The 22,150-nt window shown below is 40.5% G+C and overlaps 2 protein-coding genes across 2 annotated transcripts; both read left to right on the top strand.

The window, feature by feature from the left end:
• Positions 1-1,314: 1,314 nt before the first annotated feature.
• LOC138620412 (uncharacterized) lies at positions 1,315-7,786 on the top strand. The gene is made up of 10 exons (XM_069697586.1): positions 1,315-1,401; positions 1,928-2,114; positions 3,251-3,444; positions 3,536-3,751; positions 4,833-5,211; positions 5,431-5,552; positions 5,662-5,901; positions 6,324-6,485; positions 6,621-6,710; positions 6,830-7,786. The coding sequence occupies exons 2-10, from the start codon at positions 1,928-1,930 to the stop codon at positions 6,998-7,000; spliced, it is 1,761 nt and encodes a 586-aa protein (XP_069553687.1). The 5' UTR covers positions 1,315-1,401; the 3' UTR covers positions 7,001-7,786.
• pir (pirin) lies at positions 7,709-21,766 on the top strand. Its single transcript, XM_069697569.1, is given in 9 exon segments — positions 7,709-7,717; positions 9,048-9,095; positions 9,210-9,302; positions 11,525-11,605; positions 15,085-15,282; positions 17,762-17,846; positions 20,729-20,811; positions 21,430-21,495; positions 21,629-21,766. Coding segments are annotated over 9 exon segments (783 nt in total). The 3' UTR covers positions 21,749-21,766.
• Positions 21,767-22,150: the final 384 nt, after the last annotated feature.

Raw genomic sequence — 22,150 nt, 5'->3', positions numbered from 1 at the left:
CATAAAAGTGATATTAATGTGGAAGTGTCTTACAGCGCACTGAGGGCCACCAGGGGCAGCCCCCCCCCCCCCCCCAAAAAAGAAGCATCAACTTCTCTCATGAAATATAAAGTCAATAAAATTTTTCCACAAGTCATTTTGGTGCCATTTGCTAAATTTCTTCCTTCTGATCAGTATTTTGGTGGTCCTATTGAAAATATTACCATATGATATCAGGCCCCAAAGATAGGTATGTTTGTGGGCGGGTCTGGTTTGATTGACATGCCTCGGGTGCTGTCAGGTAGCCAGTACAGGTGGGTGGGGCATAGTGCCCTCAGGCTCTTATTCAGATCCACCCCTTGCTCCTCCCCTGCTTGTCCAAATATAGTCACTTCTGACTCCAAAGAAACAAGATTTCACAAAACAATGGCTGACAATGGTGGGTTGTCACTTGGTAAAAACACTGCTCCATAGCAATGCTAGTGGTCCAAAAACTCCACAGGGTATCTGAAATTATGCGGCCTTTTCCTTTTAAGCACAGCTGGAAAGATAGCCAGGAGAGCTAGAGACAGTAAATGAAGGAAACGGGTAACCTCGCCTGGTTTTAAGGTGACAAACTCTGCTTACCAGCCCCCTAAAGCTCATTAACTGACTTGTTATACCTTGGTTAGTTGATGGATACAAAAACTGGAGTGTACAAATAATAATTCCTGGTTTCTTTTCAGGCCATGATGTCAAAGATTTTACTTGTCAAACCTGCTTTCTGGTTATTGCTTCACATTGACTGAACATAATGAGAGTTATATTTATATTCTCATTTAATTCTCAGCAAGAAGGCAAATTGTTAAAAGTTGTATTGCCAAACTAATCCTTTGACAATTTTTCAGCATATGATGTTTGATATTCGAACTTTGTTGTCATCTTGTCTAACTGTCTCTTGAAAAATATATTCTATTCTCGATGAAAGTTTAATAAATGTGGACAAAAAAAAAGAAATAACAGATACTCATGTTAATACGTACAACCGCAAGCATATCTACTGGTGCAATGCCTTTTTATGTTTTGATACTGGGATGAGTTGTGTTACATTTATAGAAACACACACACACACACACACACACACACACACACACACACACACACACACACACACACACACACACACACACACACACACACACACACACACACACACACACACACACACACACACACACAGTGAAGCTATTTCCAGCTTTCCCTGTCGAGCCGCTGAAGTCCAGCTAAATCTGTTGAAGCTGAGGTGGATTGAGTTACACCAGAGGAACACGCCACTGTCGCAAAGTTTCAGGTCCACCACCGTCCACTGCAGTATGCCAGAGCTGAGAGCACGTTTACACCATCTCAGAGGCCGGTGCAAGCTGATAATCCAAAGACAACCAGGTACTATGATGTAATGTTCAGTCCTGCATGATCTTGTGTGTCTGACTGCTGAGAAAAATAATTTAATGTTTAAATCCTGCTGTTTGCATCAGATTATAAAGAGTTTTCACACAAACTCAAATATTCTAACGTCTAGCTTCTGCAGTTGAATTTTTATGCTTTAAAAATCTTCTCCAGCATCATGGGAACAATGAATATATAGTTCAAAAGACTCCTTAGCTTTTGCCATGAGTATACCTTATGGAAGATGTCATGAAAGTAAAACTTAAATGATGTTTTGAAGAACATCAGATTTTAAATAGTCTCCTTCCTTTTTTGGTAAATAAAATTAACTATTTCCCGCCCTATCATTGCTCTGTAGATATGTTGCTAAGAAACCACCATTGAGTGAGGGTGCTATGTTATAGTTAAAGGAACTAACTAACAGGCTTGGAAAACTCCACTTCCCACACCTGTTTTTAACAACTTGCTGTATAACTTTGAGACTTGTCTCGCTGTGTGCTCGACTTCATGATGTGTGTTTCAGATGGTGGTACTCGATGTGTTAATAATAGGAGGTGGCCCTCATGCGCTGACCCTGGCTAGCTTGCTATCTGGCCCTGACCCCGACCTAAGCTCAGACCATGGGCATGACTCCCCTCCGCCCCCCTCCTGCCCAGAAACATCCAACAACACACGCTGCAGTGGCAGGAAGAAGAGGAGGGCCACGGCTGGTACAGTAGGATTGGCTTGATTCACTGAATCACAATTGTGGGATCAAATTTGAACACTGTCTTAAGTCATTATTTTTTGACTCTGTAATAATCAAAAGTAAAGCTGAAACATTCAGTGGATTCATCAGTTATCAATGCCAAACCAACGTACTACTGTTTAGATGATAAATTGATGGTTCAAGTCATTTTCTGAGAAAAAATGCCCAACATGTACATGCAGTTTCTAAATATTGTCCAACAAGATAACTGAATATTTGATGGTTTTGGACTGTTGGTCGGACGAAACAAACAATTAGAAAACTTGAACTCGGGCTCTGAAAAGTTAGGATTTATTTATTGGCCAAACTATTAATCAACTAGTAAGTCTGGATATTTTATTAGTTTACAATGATTCTGTCTTAGTTTTGACTTGGGTCATTTTGTTTTCTGGTCCCTGTAATTTGTTTACATGTTTGATGTTTCAAATAATTAGTAATATCATTTCCTGTTTTATTGTAGTAACTCACATTTCTTGACTTCCTGCCCTTGAGTGTTTCCCACCTTCATAATTGCCTGCCTCGCCCTGATTGTTTGCACCTGTGTCCTACTGCCTCTCCTCCCTCTTATGTACATTTTCTGTGATTTTCCAAGCTCTCGGCGCCAGTTCAACTTTGTACTTTGTTGTTCAGTGTACCAGCCTTTTTCCTTTGTGATTAGTCTCTTGGTTTTTGAACCTCTGTCTGCTCCCTGGTTTTGTCTGCCAGCTCCTTTGAAATCGTTTGCTTGCCTCTCCTGTAGTCTTTGTTCTTGTACTTCACTAAAAGACTTAACTTTTACTTGTCGTTTACCCAGTTCCTCAGTGTTATAGTATCAACACAACTTTGACTTTTTAGGTCTACATGTTGACTCAGCATCTCAAAGTTTGGCTTCCTATTTTAAATCTTGGGTTACGTAGTATTGGTGATTTCCCCAGCAGGAAGTCGTTTTCTGTTTTGAAGATGACCAGGCTGGAATTTAGTTTCACTATATCGGTAAACAAATGTGGGATGTGGGTGGTGATTAAGTAGTCTGGGAACAATGAAATGCTCCAATGTTTTTACATGCATGCAATTTGCTGTAATCAAATGGACTTCAGTCCAATTATGATTTGTCATTAGTCTCTGCAGGCCAGACGCTGGAGCAGCAACTAGCAAAGTCAATAATATCAGAGAGGTTTGTTTGCCCGCCGCTGAGTGTCCGCGTGGTGGATACCTACGGAGAGTGGGCCGCTCTGTGGGAGAGCCAGTTCACAGCTCTGAACATCCCTCACCTGCGCTCACACACACTGGTGCACACAGACCCTCTCAATAAGGTATGAACACAAACAGCTTCCCCTGAAGTAGAAGTGAGGAAGCTGTTTTGATAGTATGACTGAAATCTTTTTTTTTTTTTTTTTTTAACAGAAAGCACTGCAGGAGTTTGTTGTAAAGTTTGAGCGCTCAGAAGAGCTCCACAGTCTTCCAGACCAGGTTTATATTCTGGATGAAAACGCCTTCTTCAATGACATGCGGCTCGGCAAGAGGGAGAGGAAACGTCTAAACGTGACCTCGACGCTGAAGAACAGTTTATCCTTCAGTCTGCCAGGAACCAAACTGAGTGTGGATTTCTTTAAAGAGCAGGTCGGACCGATTCTGTGTGTGTGTGTGTGTGTGTGTGTGTGTGTGTGTGTGTGTGTGTGTGTGTGTGTGTGTGTGTGTGTGTGTGTGTGTGTGTGTGTGTGTGTGTGTGTGTGTGTGTGTGTGTCCTGCAATGCTACACTGACGTTACCATGGACTTAAAACCAGTGAATGACTTTAAAAGTGTGTTTGTTTAAAAGTATAGTCTATTCATAAGTATACTTTGTATTAGGTATACTTTGACTTTTATTTACCGCTCTGTGACATTAATATTCTCAGTGTTACAGAATAAAAGAAGTTTCCTAAAGCATGCAAAGCTGCATCTAAATAACCTTTGTTGTGGTTTTAACTTTGCTTGGTGCTTGTTTGGAGTTATTTCTTAACTAACACTCTGATGTTAAAGCTACACTGCAACACTTTTACATACAAACGAACACCTGTTACATTCAAGTTCTTGTTAAAACAAGTCCACACAAAGCTTATAAAACCTTTTACTGCCAGATAAATCTCTATTTCACAGAGTTACCACATCTGCTGTCTGGGTTGACATTCCCGTGCTGAATGTAACATGCATGTAGCGTGCACACCTCAGGCTTCTGTCAGTCAAACTGCCTAACTTCCAGTTTAGCCCTGTGCTATGAAAAAAGTCATTTTGCGGGTCTTGTGATACCTTTTCTTTAATTTATACACAATTAATCACCAGTTTCAAAGCCACAACAGTAGTGCCAGAGTGGGCTACAGTGGACCGTATGATGTAAGATCATGTCGACGGTGGTTTTATTTTTACTTTAAATAACAGAAGTTCCACACTGCAGGTTTAAAATGCTTAAATTTAGAGAAAGAACATTTAGAAAGATATATTTACAATCTTCTATCAATCAATGCTATTCATTAATTCATTAGAGCATTAGTCTCTTATTGTCAATCAATTTGTTAATCAACGTCCCCCCCTTAGCCTGATGCTACCTCCAAAATGATCCAGTGAAGGATACAAAAACACACACACACACACACACACACACACACACACACACGTTACTTTTTTTCCCCACTTTTTTTTTAGTCAATGAATCTGAACATACAGGTGGAGAGATACAAGTTGGACAAAGCAATGGTGAAGGGGAATGTGGAGTGCATCACCCATGTGACTGAAGACAAGGAGGTGATAGAAGAGGAGGAAACGCAGGGTGAGGCTGAGGGGAAGAGCGACGGAGTGAGGAAGAGGGTGAAATATTTTCAAGTCAAACTTCAAGAGGGAGGCATCCTAAAAGCCCGCCAGGTTGTTATGGCAACAGGTCCGACCCGTGGCCAGATGGCAAACATCCCTTCGTGGGTGAAAAGCATTGGAGAGTGCTACCCGGAGGAGCGTCTGCAACACACAGTTCACCTCATGCACCGTCTGCCAAACTGCAAACTTGGAGAAACTAACTGTCGGAGTCGGAAAGAGACTTTTCCCACTCAAGGTAAGCGACATTAGAAACACTGTTTTAGCATTTTCCCACAAGAGGAAGGGTATTGCTTAATGCTTAAAGTGTCCAAATGAATTCCACTTTGTTTTAGCCTTTTGTTCCCTTTCGGTTTAGGTTTGCTATCACCTGAAATTTCTGTGCTTCTGCAATTTGACACCCATCCTGGGCTCTGCTGCTCCCTTTCCAAGTATCTGTGTCTCTGACTGCATGTAGTGTGTGAGGCAGGTCAGAGAGTAATGGTAGTTGGTGGAGGTCTGACCAGCGCTCATGTCGTCTCAATTGCCCTGCAGCAAGGCGCCAGTCATGTGACCTGGGTCATGAGGAAGCACCTCCAGGTGCAGTGACCATGTCAAACAGCATGTAGACCAACTATAAAAAAAAATAACACTGCAGGTCCACCTGTCTACCTCCGCCACATATAACTCTTCACTGTTCCTTCTGCAGCTGAAACAGTTTGATGTGGGCGACGTGGAGAGCCTGGTGGGACGATACTCCCACGTGGAGCACGGCATCAAGATGGATGGTCAGGCATACCTGCGGCAGTTCTATAACGAACACAGTCTCCACAAACGGCTGGCTATGATTCGTCAGGCGAGGAAAGGAGGGGCGGTCACACCGGAGGCCTACGTCCACCTGCAGCCGTTCATACTGAGTGGACAGGTGGATGTGAAGACGTACTGTCAGGTAATGGTGCATGAACACTCTATAGAGTAGAAGGTTGAAGGGGTGATAAAGATGAAGTGATGTCACATCTGATGAGCAGAGGGAGGTCAAATTAAGTTGTAGAGAAAAACTGTTCTGGATAAAAACACATATTTTGCAAAAATGACTGGAAATTAGTCTGACACCAGGATCAGAGAGCTGCTCTCCGTTTGTGAGAGGGCGGGACTTAATGGGACCACAAACGTCTCGCACGTTATTCGTAACTTCCTGTTCTCTCTGGTCTTACCTGTTACATGCTAAATACCCTGCATATCTCTTTCTGTCCCTGCATGTCTAAATAAAAGAAAACTAACCTCGTTAAATAAAGGCGTCTGAAAAAGGCTCTAATGTGAGTTGGTAGGTGAGGGGAGTTAACTTGAATCTCTAACTTGAATGTTGTCCAGGTGAGTGAAGCCAGCTGGTGCTACAAGAGCCAGGCCTGGAGCCTCTCTCTCAGCACGGGAGGCCGCTGGACTGGAGATATGATTTGGCTCGCCACCGGCTGCAAACTTGATGTAAAACAGGACCCGCTGCTTTCTGAGGTGATGAAAGAATTCCCTATTCAGGTGGGTTAAACCGAAAAATATTCTCATATATGTGCAGTCATTGAGTATGCATAGAAGTGTGAACTTTCATTGTGTAACCTGAACCAGGCGATACTAATAGATTAATAAAATGTGTCCGGCTGCTCCCCCATGAAGGTGATAGATGGATGGCCGTGCATATCGGAGAGCCTACAGTGGACAGAAGGGTGCCCGCTCTACCTGATGGGGCAGTACACCGCTCTTCAGGTGGGCCTTATATACTGCGGAGTTTTTTTGTGTGCGGAAAAAAAAGGCCTCGGGAACAATCTGCACAATCATATTACAGACTACATGTCGCCTTTCGCTTTTTCCACTTTCCCACACAGGTTGGACCTCACGCAGTGAACCTGGCAGGCGGACAGGCGGCCAGCATGCGAATCGCCAAGGACATCATGCGCCGTAAGCAACAGGACGGTGGACAGGCATCTGAACTGAGTGTAGACAAATCAAAAACTGAAGAATATATTCAGCAGATGAGAGGCTTGTTGTGGCTTTAATGTTTACATTTTCATTACTCGAGGAACTCAAAGTCACCTCTGTATGAGCTGTTATCTGGTCTGGATTGTTCTAGTAAAATTAGTGTATGATGGAAGTGAATTATTGATTAAATGTGACAGTGATATTTTACCTATAAAAACAATTTTCTTTCATATAAGCACCTTTTTATTGGCCTGATTATTTTTTTTTAGCTAACTACAGGTATTCAGTTATAACTTATAACACTGACATGTTGGTTTCTCAGTCTTATTCCGAATGAGACAATGGGCCTCTGAGCACAGAAATGTAAGCCCCTCTCCCCCCCACCACTACTACCACCACTACCACCACCACCACCACCACCACTCTGACTGAAAGAGACACAAAACAAGCACGTGTCCTTTAATGTCCATCTGTGTCTCTTGCAAATATTTTGTTGTTTGGATCTTCTTTTTGCATTTCTTTGTGGTTTGTTTGTATCTCTGTAGTTGTTATTTCTTTTTTATATAATCATTTAATGTTTTTTGTCATCATTTTGTTTGATTCAGGCCATTTTGAGTCACTGTATGGTGTCTTTGTAGTTGTTTGTATGTATTTACAGTCCTTATGTGTCAAATTTAGGCTGTTCTGCATCTCTTTTTTTGGCCAAGAATCCTTCCAGCCGAAATCTGGAGTTTAAAAGAATTGGATCAATGTGATAACCTATGAAAAGTTTTTGTCTTACCCGAATGACGGAAGTGAAGGATGAGACAAATCTGTGATTGTGGGGTTATTAAGTAAAACTGACTTTGCTCAACTCAAAGATGCTCTATTTCCAGCCACTTGCCTCCTTTCCCTCTGTGGAAACATATTTAGCCTGACTTCAGCACCTGAGGCGGTCAAGGTGGCCTCAAACACAACAGTAGTGGCGCTCATCCACACCTCACGGATAAACGGTCATAACCGCCAGAGCAGTGTCGGGGCTGGTTTTCTGAGTCTTTGAGGAAGGTGGGTGAAAATGCAACAAGCTGGTCTGGTTCGGTCTGCTTGAAGAAATTTGAGACCCGTTTCTATGCAGACTGAAAACAGTTCGCCTTTCTGTGGTATTTTCCCCACGTCATTTTAAACATAAACAGCGATGTTTTAAATATAAACATTATAAATATAAATAAATTGTATTCTTCCGGTCATATAATAATAAGGAAGCAGCAAACGCTATCAACAAATCAGACGCTGCTTCTAATTCAGAGCAACAACAAAAAAGTGTTTATAAATGATCAATACACGCAGAGCAGAGCGGGGAGTAAACAGAGATGGTGAAATAACATATCAGGGAACATTTCTCTGACATGAATACAGCGAAAGTAGTGAGACCGCGCCGTCAGCATGTTGCAGCAACTGGTGACCAGCTGATCTGATCAGCTGACAGGTCAGCTGATTTGTTTCGCAGCTGAGACAATTCAGTTTGACATGAAAAGTATTTTGAAACCGGGAAAGCCCTGTGATTGCATAACGTTTGTGGTTATTTTGTCTTATGATGGTACTTTTCTTGAACATATTTGGGGGAAATTTATCTGACGGTTTTCTCCTCCTCAGTCTAGTTTGGTGTTTTAAAAAAATAAGATAAAACACCAACAATAATACCAGTTTCAAGTACAATATTGATCAAGATCAAGTTAAGATACACCGTTAAGTAGTAACATGAAGGGGGAAAAAATATGTTTTATGTAAGTGGTGCAGCTGAATTGAGACCTAATTTTTTTTTACCTGTTTAGTTTACCTGACTTTCACCAACTGCATGCTGGGAAACTAAGTTTACCCAGCCTGTATAGAGTTAGTAAGTGAGGAATTGAATGAATAGATGAACATTTGAAGATGGGAAGTATTATGGAGCTAAGAGCTATTGCACATGAAAAATATGGATCTGTTGCTTCAAAACAAATTATTATGTCCATGAACACATTTTATAGTAATTTTATTCTTTTAATTAACATTGTGGTGTATATGGTGTTTTGTTGTGACTATAGTGAAACTTTTTCGCAGCACCTTGAATGTGAGGAAAGTGGAAAGGACAGTTTTCAGTGATAGGCAGAGGGAGTCGGTGCTCGGGCCCGCAGGAGCATCGACATAAGGGAGGTAACTTCCCCAACATGTTAATATACTTCAACTGTCAACCTGTGTAGTTAAAAACGTACACAATAACAGTCACAATCATCCATGTAGTCAAACTCCGTATTATTTTCTTTGCAGCTGAGGAACTTGGATCCTTTCCTGATGTTGGATGAGTTTAGAGTGAGCAAGCCATCAGGTTTTCCAGACCACCCTCATAGAGGATTTGAGACGGTGAGTGTGTCAATAAATATTCAGCGAACAGGCGAATTTCCTTTTCTTAAACTTTGAAGCCTCTTCAGACAAATATGTGATTTGTAACAGTGGGTCGTACATAAATAAAATGGACTTGACTTTAGCCAAAGTACTAAACATTTAACAGTTCCAGCTTCTCAACTGAGAGAACATACTGCTCTTCATTCTATTATGTAATCAAAGCCTGAATATGATTGTTTTTTGGACTCTTGGTAGGCAAAAAAAAAAAAAGAAGCTATTTCATGTATTTTTCCCCCACTATTTTATGACATTTAATGAACCAAACAGTTCATTGTAAAAATAATAAATCTGCCCTTTTTCACATCTCAGCCCTTTAGTGGGTAATATGGAAGGGTATCCAAATAAAAAATAAAAAAATCTCAGTTCAATTAGAATTTTATTAGCGGCAAATCATAAAACAAGTTATCTCAAGGCACTTAACACTTTAAAGTTCTTACACAACAGCATTACAACATTATAGAGAGGAACAAAACAATTCAACAAATTCACATAAGAGCTGGAAGAAAAATAACAAAATTTTAGGAAGGAATAAAACCTGTGACAGAACCAGACTGAGAGAAGGGCGGCTAAATGGCTCGACCGGTTGGGGTTAAAGGAGATGGAAAGACAAAAGAACAGCCTGGAGATACAGAGGACAATAAACTGATGGTGGGACCATCCACAGACTAGAAACCTGCAGCTCCAGGGACCGAGATACAGTACCTGCAAGAAAAAAAAAGAGAAAGAAAAGAATGCACAACTGAACTGCATAGAGACAACTAACAAGAAACAAAAATATGGGAGAAAATATAGTCAGTGAGATCCAATGGTGGCATACACATTTTTCGAATATAATTGTTCAAAGTTCAGAAATACAAAGTTCGAATACAAAGTGGAATCCAAATATGGCTTTGCATATGACTGTAAGAATATACATACTAAATGGACTACACTGCATTGTGTTTTGTTGACATAATAGTTGACTAAATGTATTAAACTGGAAAAAAAATTCTTAAACAAAATGGCTAAAAACTGCCATCACAGCAGAAGCGCAGTACTTAAAGGAATCAATGGCAGGTGACATACGCACTTTGACCACTGGATGGCGACAACATGCAGAAAGTCTGCCTTCCACAAAAGTTAATTCAGGTTGATCAAAATCATACTTATAACCAGAGAGATAATATGTTCTGGCACTGTGATCCTCCCATCAGCTCAACTTTCACCACAGAAAGCGTTGGGTTGAAAATGTACTCATGACAACACACACAAAAAAAATCCCTTGTTTTGAAAGAGAGGAAATGCCCTGGCTTGTGCTGTTTTTGTGGAACAACAATCTTCTTTTTTTAATTTTTAATATTGATTTTCTGTGCATTTGACATTAATGTATTGTGCCCATAATTTAGTTGTTGGAGATGTAATTGATTGATTTTGGTCTATGTAGTGATGGGAATTTCTTATTACTATTTGCATTTAACAGACTCGTTAATCAGATTATAAACAAATGACTGATGAACTAGTTTCAGCCGCCATTATCAGCACATCATGATTTTTTTCACCTCTTTTTCAATATTCAAAACCTTTTCACTGTAGCATCTGCCATTGATGATTGAATGTAGCAGACTGGACTTGTATCTTTGAAGTCAAATTTAAAAAAAAACAGATATTGTCCTCAGATTGCCAGACGTATCTTTAACTGTGTTTGATTTGGCACATGAAACTTAAGACTCCCCGTGTGGGTGGACAACGCTCGCCTTCACTCCCAGCATGCCTTTCAGCAGGTGTGTTTGCTCACTCTCACATGACTTTTGAAATCACACAGCTGTGGAGACAGAGCCATGCAGTTCACTGCAGGGGCTCGAGCATACCTCCCTCACACAGATGTTCACCTCTGAGCTCTTAACCCCACACTCAGCACTTCTCTTCCTGTCCAGTCTGACCACTGGGGCCATGACACCAGTGCACACATGGCTTTAAGTGTTGAGGAAGCAGTTGGCCTGAATTAATGAAACCTGTAACATAATATTTTACAACATCTGACAAAAAATGTATTTCTTATAAAACAGTTGTTGAAAATAATGTTTAGGGAATGAACAAATAAATTATAAAAAAAAATGCCACAATTTTCTGAAATATGACTGATTATGAAGTCACTGGAACAATTTTTCCACATTTGTTTATGCTTTATTTGTGTATTTCAGGTAACGTGTGTTTTAGATGGGATCACAGCCCACGAAGACTTCTGTGGCCATTTAGGACAACTGAAACCTGGAGATCTCCAAGTAATATATTCATAGTTACATTTTGGGAAAAACACTTATTTACTTTTTTGCTGAAAGTTATATGAAAAGACATTCATGTTTGCATATATGAAGCTACGCAGTTTGCTTTACTTAGAACAAAGACAGGGGGAAACATTTAACCCGACTCTGTCCAGAGGTACACACAAAATCTGTAACAAAATCTACCCAGCAGCACCTCTAAAGCTCATTGCTTAAATCTCATCTCTCGACAAAAACTGCATTTTTCAACGCTGTATGGGACTATTTACCTTTCGTGCAGAACCAGGCTGGCTGTTTCCTTGTGTTTCCGACCTTAATGCTAAGCTAAGCTAACCGGCCTGGTAACCTCACGGTGATGCAAAGACTCCTGGATGTTACTGTGTCTAGCAAGAAGTAGTCTGGCCCATAAAACTATTGAAAACAGCAATTGATTATATTTATAGGTTAGTTTTGGCACAAAATAAAACAAATGCGATCAACCACTTTACTTGTTGAGCTTTAGAGGTGTTGCTAGGTGGGTTTTGTTACGGTTGGACAGCACTAAGCTCGTGTATTCTGTTTTGTGCCAAGCTAAACTAATCGGCTGTTGACTAGCTTCATATTTACCATAGATACATGAGAGAAGTAGTACTCACTATAAAAAAGTAAGGGAGCATATGCCCCAAAGTATCAAACTGTTTCTTTCAGTCTGACACTAATACAACTGCTAATATTTTCTGCTCTTTCAGACATTAGATACAAATGATCAAACTGTCTGATCAGGTGTTATCTATTAGTCTAATATTCTAATAGTAAATGTGATTGATTTTATAGAAGTCATTCAGTTCCCTTCTTATGAATGTGAATGAAGCTACAAGAGCAGACCAAGACTGAAGCCTATTGGCATACAAATCCCCACAAACTCATTACATATGCATCACAATGTTGTGCACTCACTAATTGGACATTATGCCCTGTGGGTTGTTTCCTGTGTTTTTAGAGTAATAAAGTTACATTCACACACTCACACAAGCTGCTGACTCAGCCTCCATCTGCAGCAGAGGGTCAGTCAGTTCAGCTGAATTCGCTCTAACCCACCATGTGCACCCTCTGTAGGTTTGGACGTCAAGTGGGAGCTGCAGATGCTCCAACAGACGCATGCCTGTCCTTTAGGGAAAACTAAAACACTATCTCAGATGAAAGCAGGGTCTCATTAAAGGAAGTGGTGAGGGCATCACACCAACAGAGAAAGTGTTCAAGAATTTTCTCAGATAATGTTTGAAGTAATTCCACATTTATCCATTTTAGAAAAGAAACAGTACTACGTCAGAATCTAGTGACTGAATGGTGGCTCACCTGACTGAAACGCTTGAGGGCTTTTAATTTGAAACGAGGGCTTTTCATTTTATTACGCTGGTAGAAGCGATATCAGTAAATCGGTCGCTTTGTCGGACTGTAGGGGTGAAGAGGGAGATGATCCGTAACAGGGCAGTGCTCCATTCACCGGTCAGTTTTCATCCCTACTCTCACCTGTGGTCATGAACTCTGGGCAGTGACTGAGAGAATAAGATACAAAAGGCTGAAATTAATTTTCTTCGTAGGGTGGTTGACTTCTCTCTCTGACAGGGTGAGGAGTTCAGCTATCTGGGTCGAGTTCAGTGTAGAGCCACTAGTTCGCCGCATTTATCTAGGACGCCCCCTAGCCGCCTGTTGTAGGAAGAGTAATAGGCAGAACCCTTCGGGAAGAGACCCTGAGGTTGGCTCAGGGCCACAGACTGTATATCAAGTGGATGGAGCTTCTGGGTCTGAAAAACTTGGCCAATGCTGAAATACCTTCAAATGCAATACAATCATAGCCACTGGGTGTTGACTCCAAAAAGGTTAGGGTCATGAAATACAAACGTCAATCTTTTTTTTTTCACAAGTCATTATAGTCCCATTTGCTAAAGTCACTCGTTTTATTTGTTTTGTGACGGCCCATCATTAATTAGATATTTGGCCTCCGAAAGAGGTATTTTGGGGGGCGTTTTTACATCAATATTTGAAAATAAAGTATTCTGTGCTCAGAAAGAACCAGTGTTAGCATGAGTTGTGACCTAAATAGTTACCTATATTGGACTGTCTACGCATAAATATATGACACACTGTATCAAAGTTTTAAATGAATGACAGTCTTCATATTTTCAAGTTTAACTGCATAGCTATTGTACCATATTAGACATATTTTAAATTGAATTCAAACCAATGATTTAATTTAATTTCTAACAAAGATCTGTATTGCCTCTGTTCTCTGTGTTTTTTCGTTTTCTGCTGCATTCTTTATGTTTTATTATCCAGTAGAAGCCTGACAGTAAATACCCAGCACGCAGCCATAAAAAAAAAAAAAAAAAAAGCATTATGAACAGTCACAGATGAATTATCAGTGGGCAGCTGCATTTAAGCAAAGCTGGTGAGTGGAATTTTCCAGCTGGCCTGAAGGAGAAGCTGAAGCTGTTCACTTGATTTCATCCAGTGTTTAGACTCATGACCTGAAACCAGATCCACGTGCAATTTTATTTACTCCTCTTCTTAAACAGTGCTTTTTATTTAGTTTTTATATTCAGAGGCTAAAAAAGGCAGATAATTGTTTGACTAAAAGTCCTTTTTGATTTTGAATGTTTTACCCAACTGAAGCTAATTAAATATTCAATTCTGTACAATACTGCTGAAAATCGTCTCAAGGAATGATAACGTTGGCGTAATGTGTTTAATGTTTAGCAGATGTAACATTGTTCACCAATTTAGTATAGCATTCTAACATTTGCTGATTAGTACGAAACACAATGTGCAACTGAGGCTGAGTTTGGATGATTGATAATCTTACTAGAATTCTTCCTGAAGATTTAGTAACAATCCATCACAATCCATCGTTTGCTTGGAGTCGGAAATGTTAATAGGGACAGATGTGGCTCAGTAGAGAGCGGGTTGTCTAATAATTGCAGGGTCGTTGGTACAACCCCGAGCTCCTCTCGTCCATACATTGAAGTGCCCTTGGGCAAAACTCTGAACCCAAGTAGCTCCCAATGGCAGGTGAGCACCTTGCACGGCAGCTCTGTTTTCATTGGTGTGTGAGTGTGTGTCTGAATGGGTGGATGAGAGGCAAACATGGTAAAGGTCCTTGTAAACAGCAAATTAAAAACTTTGATATGCTGGCGGGACTACATGAACAATCGGGGGATCACTGAACTCTTCACAGCACAACCCCTCAAAAATGTATGCCTGTACAAAGTTTCACCCTCTAACAGTTCTTGAGTTATTTCTGGCTGGATCAAAGTGCTGGAGCTTTCCATGTCTGGTAATATAACACAAAGACAAATTACAAAGACAAACAATGTTATAGCCTTAACAAATAGTGATGTACATACAAATAGTGACTTCTTTTGAGCACCCCAGCATACAAGTATATACGGGACATTTGTGATTTTGGTAGCACATGTGAAAGATGTCTCCTCGTCCTCCAGTGGATGACTGCAGGACGAGGGGGGGGATGTCGTCCATCCGAGATGCCCGTGTCAGAGGAGCCGGCGGTGGGCTTACAGCTGTGGGTGAACCTGCTAAGGCAGACAAGATGGTAGGAGCTGAAAGGCTCAGAGATCCCCAAACCCAGCCGGGGAGGAGTTACAGTCGCTGTGATATCTGGAGAAGCTTTAGGAGCTAAGGTGTGTGTCTGGGAATGCCGGCGTGTGATGTCACGATCATTAAATGAAGCCACAGTCAGAAGAACACTGTAAAACTAGACATGATGTTTACCTCCCTGTTCCCTGCTAATCTCATGATGATTGCTCATTTGCTGGATGCTTGAGGCGAAAAGGAAAAATCGGCATACAATGACGTCAATGCGCATGTGTGTGTAAATATGTGTGTGAGAGAGAGAGGGGATGCCTGTTAACCACACTGTTTGACCACTGAGTGTGAGGAGTGTCTGTCTGAAAAGAGGAAACTGTTAATGAGGAGCAGATTGTCCTGGCCTCCGAGATATGACTTGGTGCTGTTGCAGTGTGTTTTATTATATTGGTGGAAGCCGATGTGGGAATTGCTTAAGGAAGTAAGGACTAATGACGATCTTTGGCCGAATGTGAGGCTGAGAGGGAAGATAAATCATGCAAATTATAGTTTGAAATATGTGTGTACTTGTGCATCTATCTTTGTGAGGAACATTTTGGCTCTAACACACCTTCACGGGTCCGTGTGAGGATTTCATTTTAGGGTTCAGGTTAGACTGAAAGTTTAGGTTAGGCTTAGTGTAAGGTTTGGAGTTAGCCCATCAGTTGGCATGCAGTGTGTGTGTGTGTGTGTGTGTGTGTGTGTGTGTGTGTGTGTGTGTGTGTGTGTGTGTGTGTGTGTGTGTGTGTGTGTGTGTGTGTGTGTGTGTGTGTGTGTGTGTGTAATGAATGAGGTTACTACAGGGCAGTAGCCACAGACAACCTATGAGTTGAAACATCTGTTTCTCTTTATTGCATTTATACAATGTAAGACTCATCCTTTTGTTTTTGTTTTTTGTTTTTTTACAGATAATACTTTTTTTTTTAAGCACACAAGTTGGTTTGAACTCCATTTTACCTCGATTCATCGCTACTCTATTCCTTCAAATGTTTTGTTTTCTTTCAGTAAAACAACACTTTTGATGACAGTAAAACACTACTGGGACAAGAACAGGTCATAATATGCATCTGATAATAAAAACAAAACAAAACAAAATGAAAGAAAATGCACTGAGGGAGGGATGAGTTACTGAGTCCTTCAAAAATAAGAAACAAATAAATGCTGATTATAATGAAATATAATTTTTAAAGACCTGTTCAATGGGAGATTTTAACCATGACAACATATCCATATGCTGTCTTTTTATGGTAGAAGATATATCATCATAGTTATCCAAACTACTGCACACGGGCAGTAACTACACTTAACAATCAGCTACATCTAAACATAAAGTTTTGTATTATTTGTTACACTAGAAAATAAACAATATTGTCAGATTTATCAACATTCTCACTGTAAAGTACTAAAATGAAATGAAAAAAAAAACTTATTTATAACATTTATAAACTAATTTGTCTCCTACAACATCTAAGTTGCTTTAAGGCAGTGGCTTTCTTCTTTTTCTAAAGTCTTTGTGTGGAGGAGCGACAGCGACCATGTCATTAAATTGTGCCTCTGGCTGCTTGGCCAAGATTTGCACTCTTTTAGCTTTATTTTTGGTCTCTATATACCAAGACTTGAGGGAAACATGCTCATCTTTAGCTGCTTTATTCTCTACTGTGTTAAACTGTGAGCCGGACATATACACTAGGTTTTAGTTTTTTTTGTTGCTGAAAACAGACGATAGAAACAAGCTGTATAGCTGAATAAATTCACTATATAGCTCACCAAAATTGTGCACAGAGAAGTAATGTGATCAGTCTTTCCAGTAGCAAGGAGGGATTACATTTTAAACAATTTGGGGTCCACTTGTGTTGAAGTATGTTCTTATGGGATAGCTAAGGTGGAAGTACAGACAGGAAATTGTAGGTGGTATGACATTCAACAAGATGTCAGGACTTCTGGAGATTAGCTAACAGTCACCAGTGCTAGCGTGAAGCTAGGTGTTGATGGTCAGTGAACAGGTTGACTGATTGTTAACATGTTGAACGAATGTAATGCTAATAACTATACTTTTCATGTAACGTTCCCTGCACAACATATCTATTCTGACAGATCCTTAATAATAATGCTCTGTATTTATTGATTAGTAGCTAATGACAAGAGAAATTCTGCACAAAAAGGGAACTCAAAATCTCAGAAAACGCAGGTGCTTTCATTTCCTTCACTTTACCCACTATCTCACTCGTGTTTTTTTACTTGCAAAACCTCAGAGTGGAGAGTTGTCAAATCAGATCAGTGGATTACGTGGGTAGAAACAAAGCAATGCAACTTTAGCTCATTATTCACAACCCACCCAACACGCAGCGCAGCAGTACAGATGGTGCTGAAGTTGTAAACAAATGACCATGACGGTCTCTGGCGCCACTTTTTCAACGTTTGCGTGAATGTGTTTTCAGTTTTATACAAAATATTTGACGCCTGTGGTTTCTTTGTGTGAGTGTACAGATGAGAGTATGCCTATTTTCTGACCTCGTCTTTTCTTGTTTTGTATAGTCTAAAGTCTTCACAAGGACACCCACCTTGTACCTGGACTTCCGCCTGCAGGCGGAGGCCCTGCATGTGCAGCCAGTCCCTTTAGGTAGGAACACATGCATAAACACGCCATCGTGTTTCTGTAAGAAGAATTGTAATAATAAAAGTGCCAGTTCGGTCTGTAAAGATGCCTATGGAAAAACATCTCATGGTTGCTTTGGGACTGATTGCCTCCTTTCTAGTTCTTCTTTCTACTTTGCATTACTCAAGTGTCTATTATGAAGTGTCCTTGCTTTGAGATGGCCCTGTTTACAACAAACTAATGGAATATTCTTGAACTGTGACAGGTAGCAAAACGATGACCTTTACAGCAAGGCTACATAGAAATAAAATAAATGAATAAAGCAAGACTGTGAATTTTGCTGAGCAGCAGCAACAGTGGCCTCTGTGGGGATCACACAAAATCGCAAAGCTGCACGGCAACTGATGTTGGAGTAGGTTATCTCGTATGCTTGCTGGCATCATTTTGAAATGTCCAAGCAGCATCCAAACCTCTTTCGAAATGGGTTAACCTGGCTTAGCAAGCCAGCTAATTACTTACTTTTCCAACCACTGGAAGTGTGTCTTGCTTGCACCATTTTATTACGGAAAGCTGTCGCCAATGACTAACACCCAGTCCAAGATTTTACTCTGCTGTGGCCTCTTGCTGGACTGTGCTCTCATTTTCTTTCCATAGCTTCCTTTGTCAACATCCTCTATGGTCTCCTCACCTCTGATGTTTGTACTGAAAATGATGAGCTAGCTTCTTTTTCTGTAGCTAGCCCAAGTGACGTAATAATGTAAAGTGTTACACACTTTTTGCGAAAGTTCTTACCCAGTTCACCCAATAGTTACTTAGTGCAAGAGCAGGTGTCCGGGGCACCTCATTGTGTTGTTTTTGGCAGATGTTTTCAGCCCTCAGATACCAACCTTCTTCGGGTGGATGTGTGCACTCCCCTGCCTCCCTCCTTGCTTGTTCTGCTGCCATATCAACATTACAAAATATGTGTGTGATCTCAGTCCAATCACAGCCCTCTCCACGTTCAGCCAGCAGGCCCATGTGTTCCACTGTAGAGTTTGATGGATTCGTACCGTCTCCCAAACAATGAGCTCTTCAGATCAGTGCAGGTCAGTTGGAAATTTACCAAACGTCATCGGAAATGGCCTGTTATAGAGCTAACTGTCCATAAAATATGACCATCCCACTGTTTCTGTTTCACACCAGCCATCTTACCCACGTTATAACTCTTATATCAGTGTTGTTGTTTGACCTTATAATGTGAAATACTGCAAGTCCTGCTTATTGGACGCCATTGTGTGATCAGGGAATTCCCCTTTCATGAGAACAAACCCTTTCAGACAGTTAACTCATTTTCAGAGGCTTTGTTGGTTTGTTGAAACCTGTTATTTTCAGTCAGAATTCCCCTCTTAATATTCCTTCATAAAATATCTTTATGATTTGATCACTGTCCATTGTAACACTGCAGGATCTCTCAGACTGGTTGTAATCGCTGGCAGATGTTTTGATGACACGAGAGGATGAAAATGGCCGCTAAGATTAAAGTAGTTATTTGAATTTGAAGTCTTTAGCTCTACGTGTAGTCTGGCCAAATAGGGACCAGCTGGCTTTGATGAATGAATCCAGCACAAGTGGAACTGTCTGGTTTTCCCAGCATATAGTTTTACTTAGTTTTGCAATATGCAAACAAACTGCTAAAGTAAGTTAAAATTTCTGAAACCTGCAGGTGTGTCTACAGTATATTTATTTTACTCCTAATGGTTTTGTTCTGACTCAAAGATCTGTGGTATCCTGAAATAGTTTATGAAACAAATCCTCACTAATGAAGCTCATGTTAGCTCATAAATAAAGACCTGAATAGTCTCAAGATGTCAGAAGTATGTGAAAGTACCTTAAAGTGCAATACCAGAGATGGCCACTAGGCTGGCTCCAAAAAACCTCTGGCTCTCATTCAAAAAGCATAACCTTCTCACATGAAAACAAAGTCAATAAATTTTTTCCACAAGTCTTTTTGGTGTCATTTTCTAAATTCACTCCTTCTAGTTCTGGTGGTCTTTCTGAAAATAATTCCATCATTAATCAAATATTACACGTCAAAGTGAGGTGTGTTTGGGTGCATGTCTGCTTTAATTGGCGTGTCTGGGGTGCAGTCAGGTTTGCGATATAGGTGAGCAGCCCTCAGGTCCTTGGTCAAATCCACCCCAAGATGCCGACAGTCAAAGTGCCAGGCTGGAGGCTTCAAAGCAGCAGCTCACAGTGGGCAACGTCACAATTAGTGGCCACTTGCTCGTAAACAGATCGTAGGGTGGTTAATATTTTTCACCATTGTTCACATCACCTATGCTTTTTTTTTTTGTTCTTAATCTCAGAAGTCATAGATTTCCACTTTTCTTTCCAAAAACACATCACCCACAGACCACAAACCACTAATCAGCCCTCTAAAAAAATGTGTGTATTGTGTTGCTCTTTTTCTAACATGACCAAAATGCAGTGTCATTTTGCCAGAAAAGAAAGTGTATTCAGGGTTTTTTTTCCACTGCCATTTGAATAAATAGTAATAATGGGCAGTAATGGTAAATTATAGCAGATAATTAGCTGAATGACTGAGTCACTCTGGAAAACATAAAACCAATAAAAACATAACTTACAATGCTGTATTTGATGCGTTTGACCTGATTTTGGGTAGTCCGTAAAAATAATGGGAGCCTGGGAAATAAAGCAGTTTTACAGTTTGAATGAGAGTGAATGTGACTGTAGTGAAAGTACCAGTACCAGTAACCAGTATTGGTACACTAAATGGTAATAGGTTTCATATATGTGAAAATTAGGCCCAGATGATTTGAAATGACAATGAGATTGCGACGTCAGCTGAAAAAAAATGATACGTCCTGACTCACTTATGAACAGCGTTGGTGTTCCTTGTGTTCAAGGCCCAGATCAGGAGCAGCTGCAGGTAGAGCCCCATCACACTATGGTGTTTGGAGATGGAGACTGTGTCGTGGTCGAAAACAAGGTAAGAAACTTCAATTGTTTCTATCAAGAAAACAGATTTTATTTTCCATCATACACACCATTGGAAGTCAAAAACATTTAATGTCATCCATCATATTTACAATTTGATTATGTTACTTTCTACTTTTATGCCCTTTTTTCTCTGTTCCAAGGTTTAAATCTTATTAGGCCAGTGGATGCTACACAATGTTTTCTCAATCCTTTTCATATCAGCTTTAGTTTACTGTCACTGTTCAGAACCCTGCAATGAATTGACGCTGCTGTTATACGAATGGACCTTTGTTTTTTGCTCTATTGCCTTGACTCCAGGATCAGATGTCATGACTTGTTAAAATGCTCCTTTATCCATCTTTCTTTGCTCCAATGTCATGTCCGTCTATCTTGCAATTCACATTTTGGTTTACTGTTTGATCAAATAGTGATTTTTTCCTCCTTAGGCTGTTTCATATAAAGATATTTAGAAAGACCAAAATATCCAGTATTTCACAAAAACAAACTAAAAGCTTTTGTACAACACAAATGTGTAATTCTCTCTCTTCATCCTGTGACCCCACTGATTTATCTTGGGACCTTTGCACGCATACACACATGATAACACTGCCTCTTATTTCCTCCTCAGGGCTCTGAAGTTTCCCATTTTGTGCTGATTGCTGGAGAACCAATCCACGAGCCTGTTGTACAACATGATATATCATTTGTTTTATTCCCTCCATGCTGGCAACAAGTCATTGAACAAACCTTGACATGTTTAAGAAGTCACAACCAGGACTTAATGGATATGTAATTTAATACTTTCTGTGTGTTGTGTCTGCCCTTCAGGCCCATTTGTAATGACCACCGAGGAGGAGATCAGAAAGGCTATCGAGGACTACCAGACTGGCAGAAACGGCTTTGAAAGAGCCAGAAACTGGAGGTCCAAGATCAGAGATTCTTCTTGAACACTGGGTCTTTTGACTGGTGGAAAGTTTTTCTACTGTAGAAACAAAGTTACGTGAGTTTGGAGAAGAAAAAAAAAGGGTATTTATTTTTAGGGATGTGAGCAACAATGTGCGGAAAGGACATTTAGCCCTTCTGCTGTTTTAACCAGCCCTTTTTCATTCCCAAGGTGTCAAATACTGCCGTTTTGTCCAAGCCGCTGGTGACAGAGTGATGCGCACAAGAAGAACTCTGACGTTTGTGCTGTGACCACCGAATCTAAGAAGTTGGTCAAAAGAGGAGGAGGGGGTTGAGGACAGTCGGATGGAACCAACACAGGAGTGTCACCTGGGAGCTCGATGTTCGAGCCCATAAGAATGCAAAAGTCAGTGAAGATTTGATGAACGTTAGCTTTACGTAAATGA

Source organism: Brachyistius frenatus, unplaced genomic scaffold, assembly GCF_029030835.1.
Source record: "Brachyistius frenatus isolate BFR_SWC_R1_liver_20210118 unplaced genomic scaffold, ASM2903083v1 Contig_24, whole genome shotgun sequence".
Taxonomy (NCBI): Eukaryota; Metazoa; Chordata; class Actinopteri; family Embiotocidae; genus Brachyistius; species Brachyistius frenatus.
The sequence above is the reverse complement of the archived record's forward strand: the minus strand, read 5'-3'. Positions and strand labels throughout refer to the sequence as shown.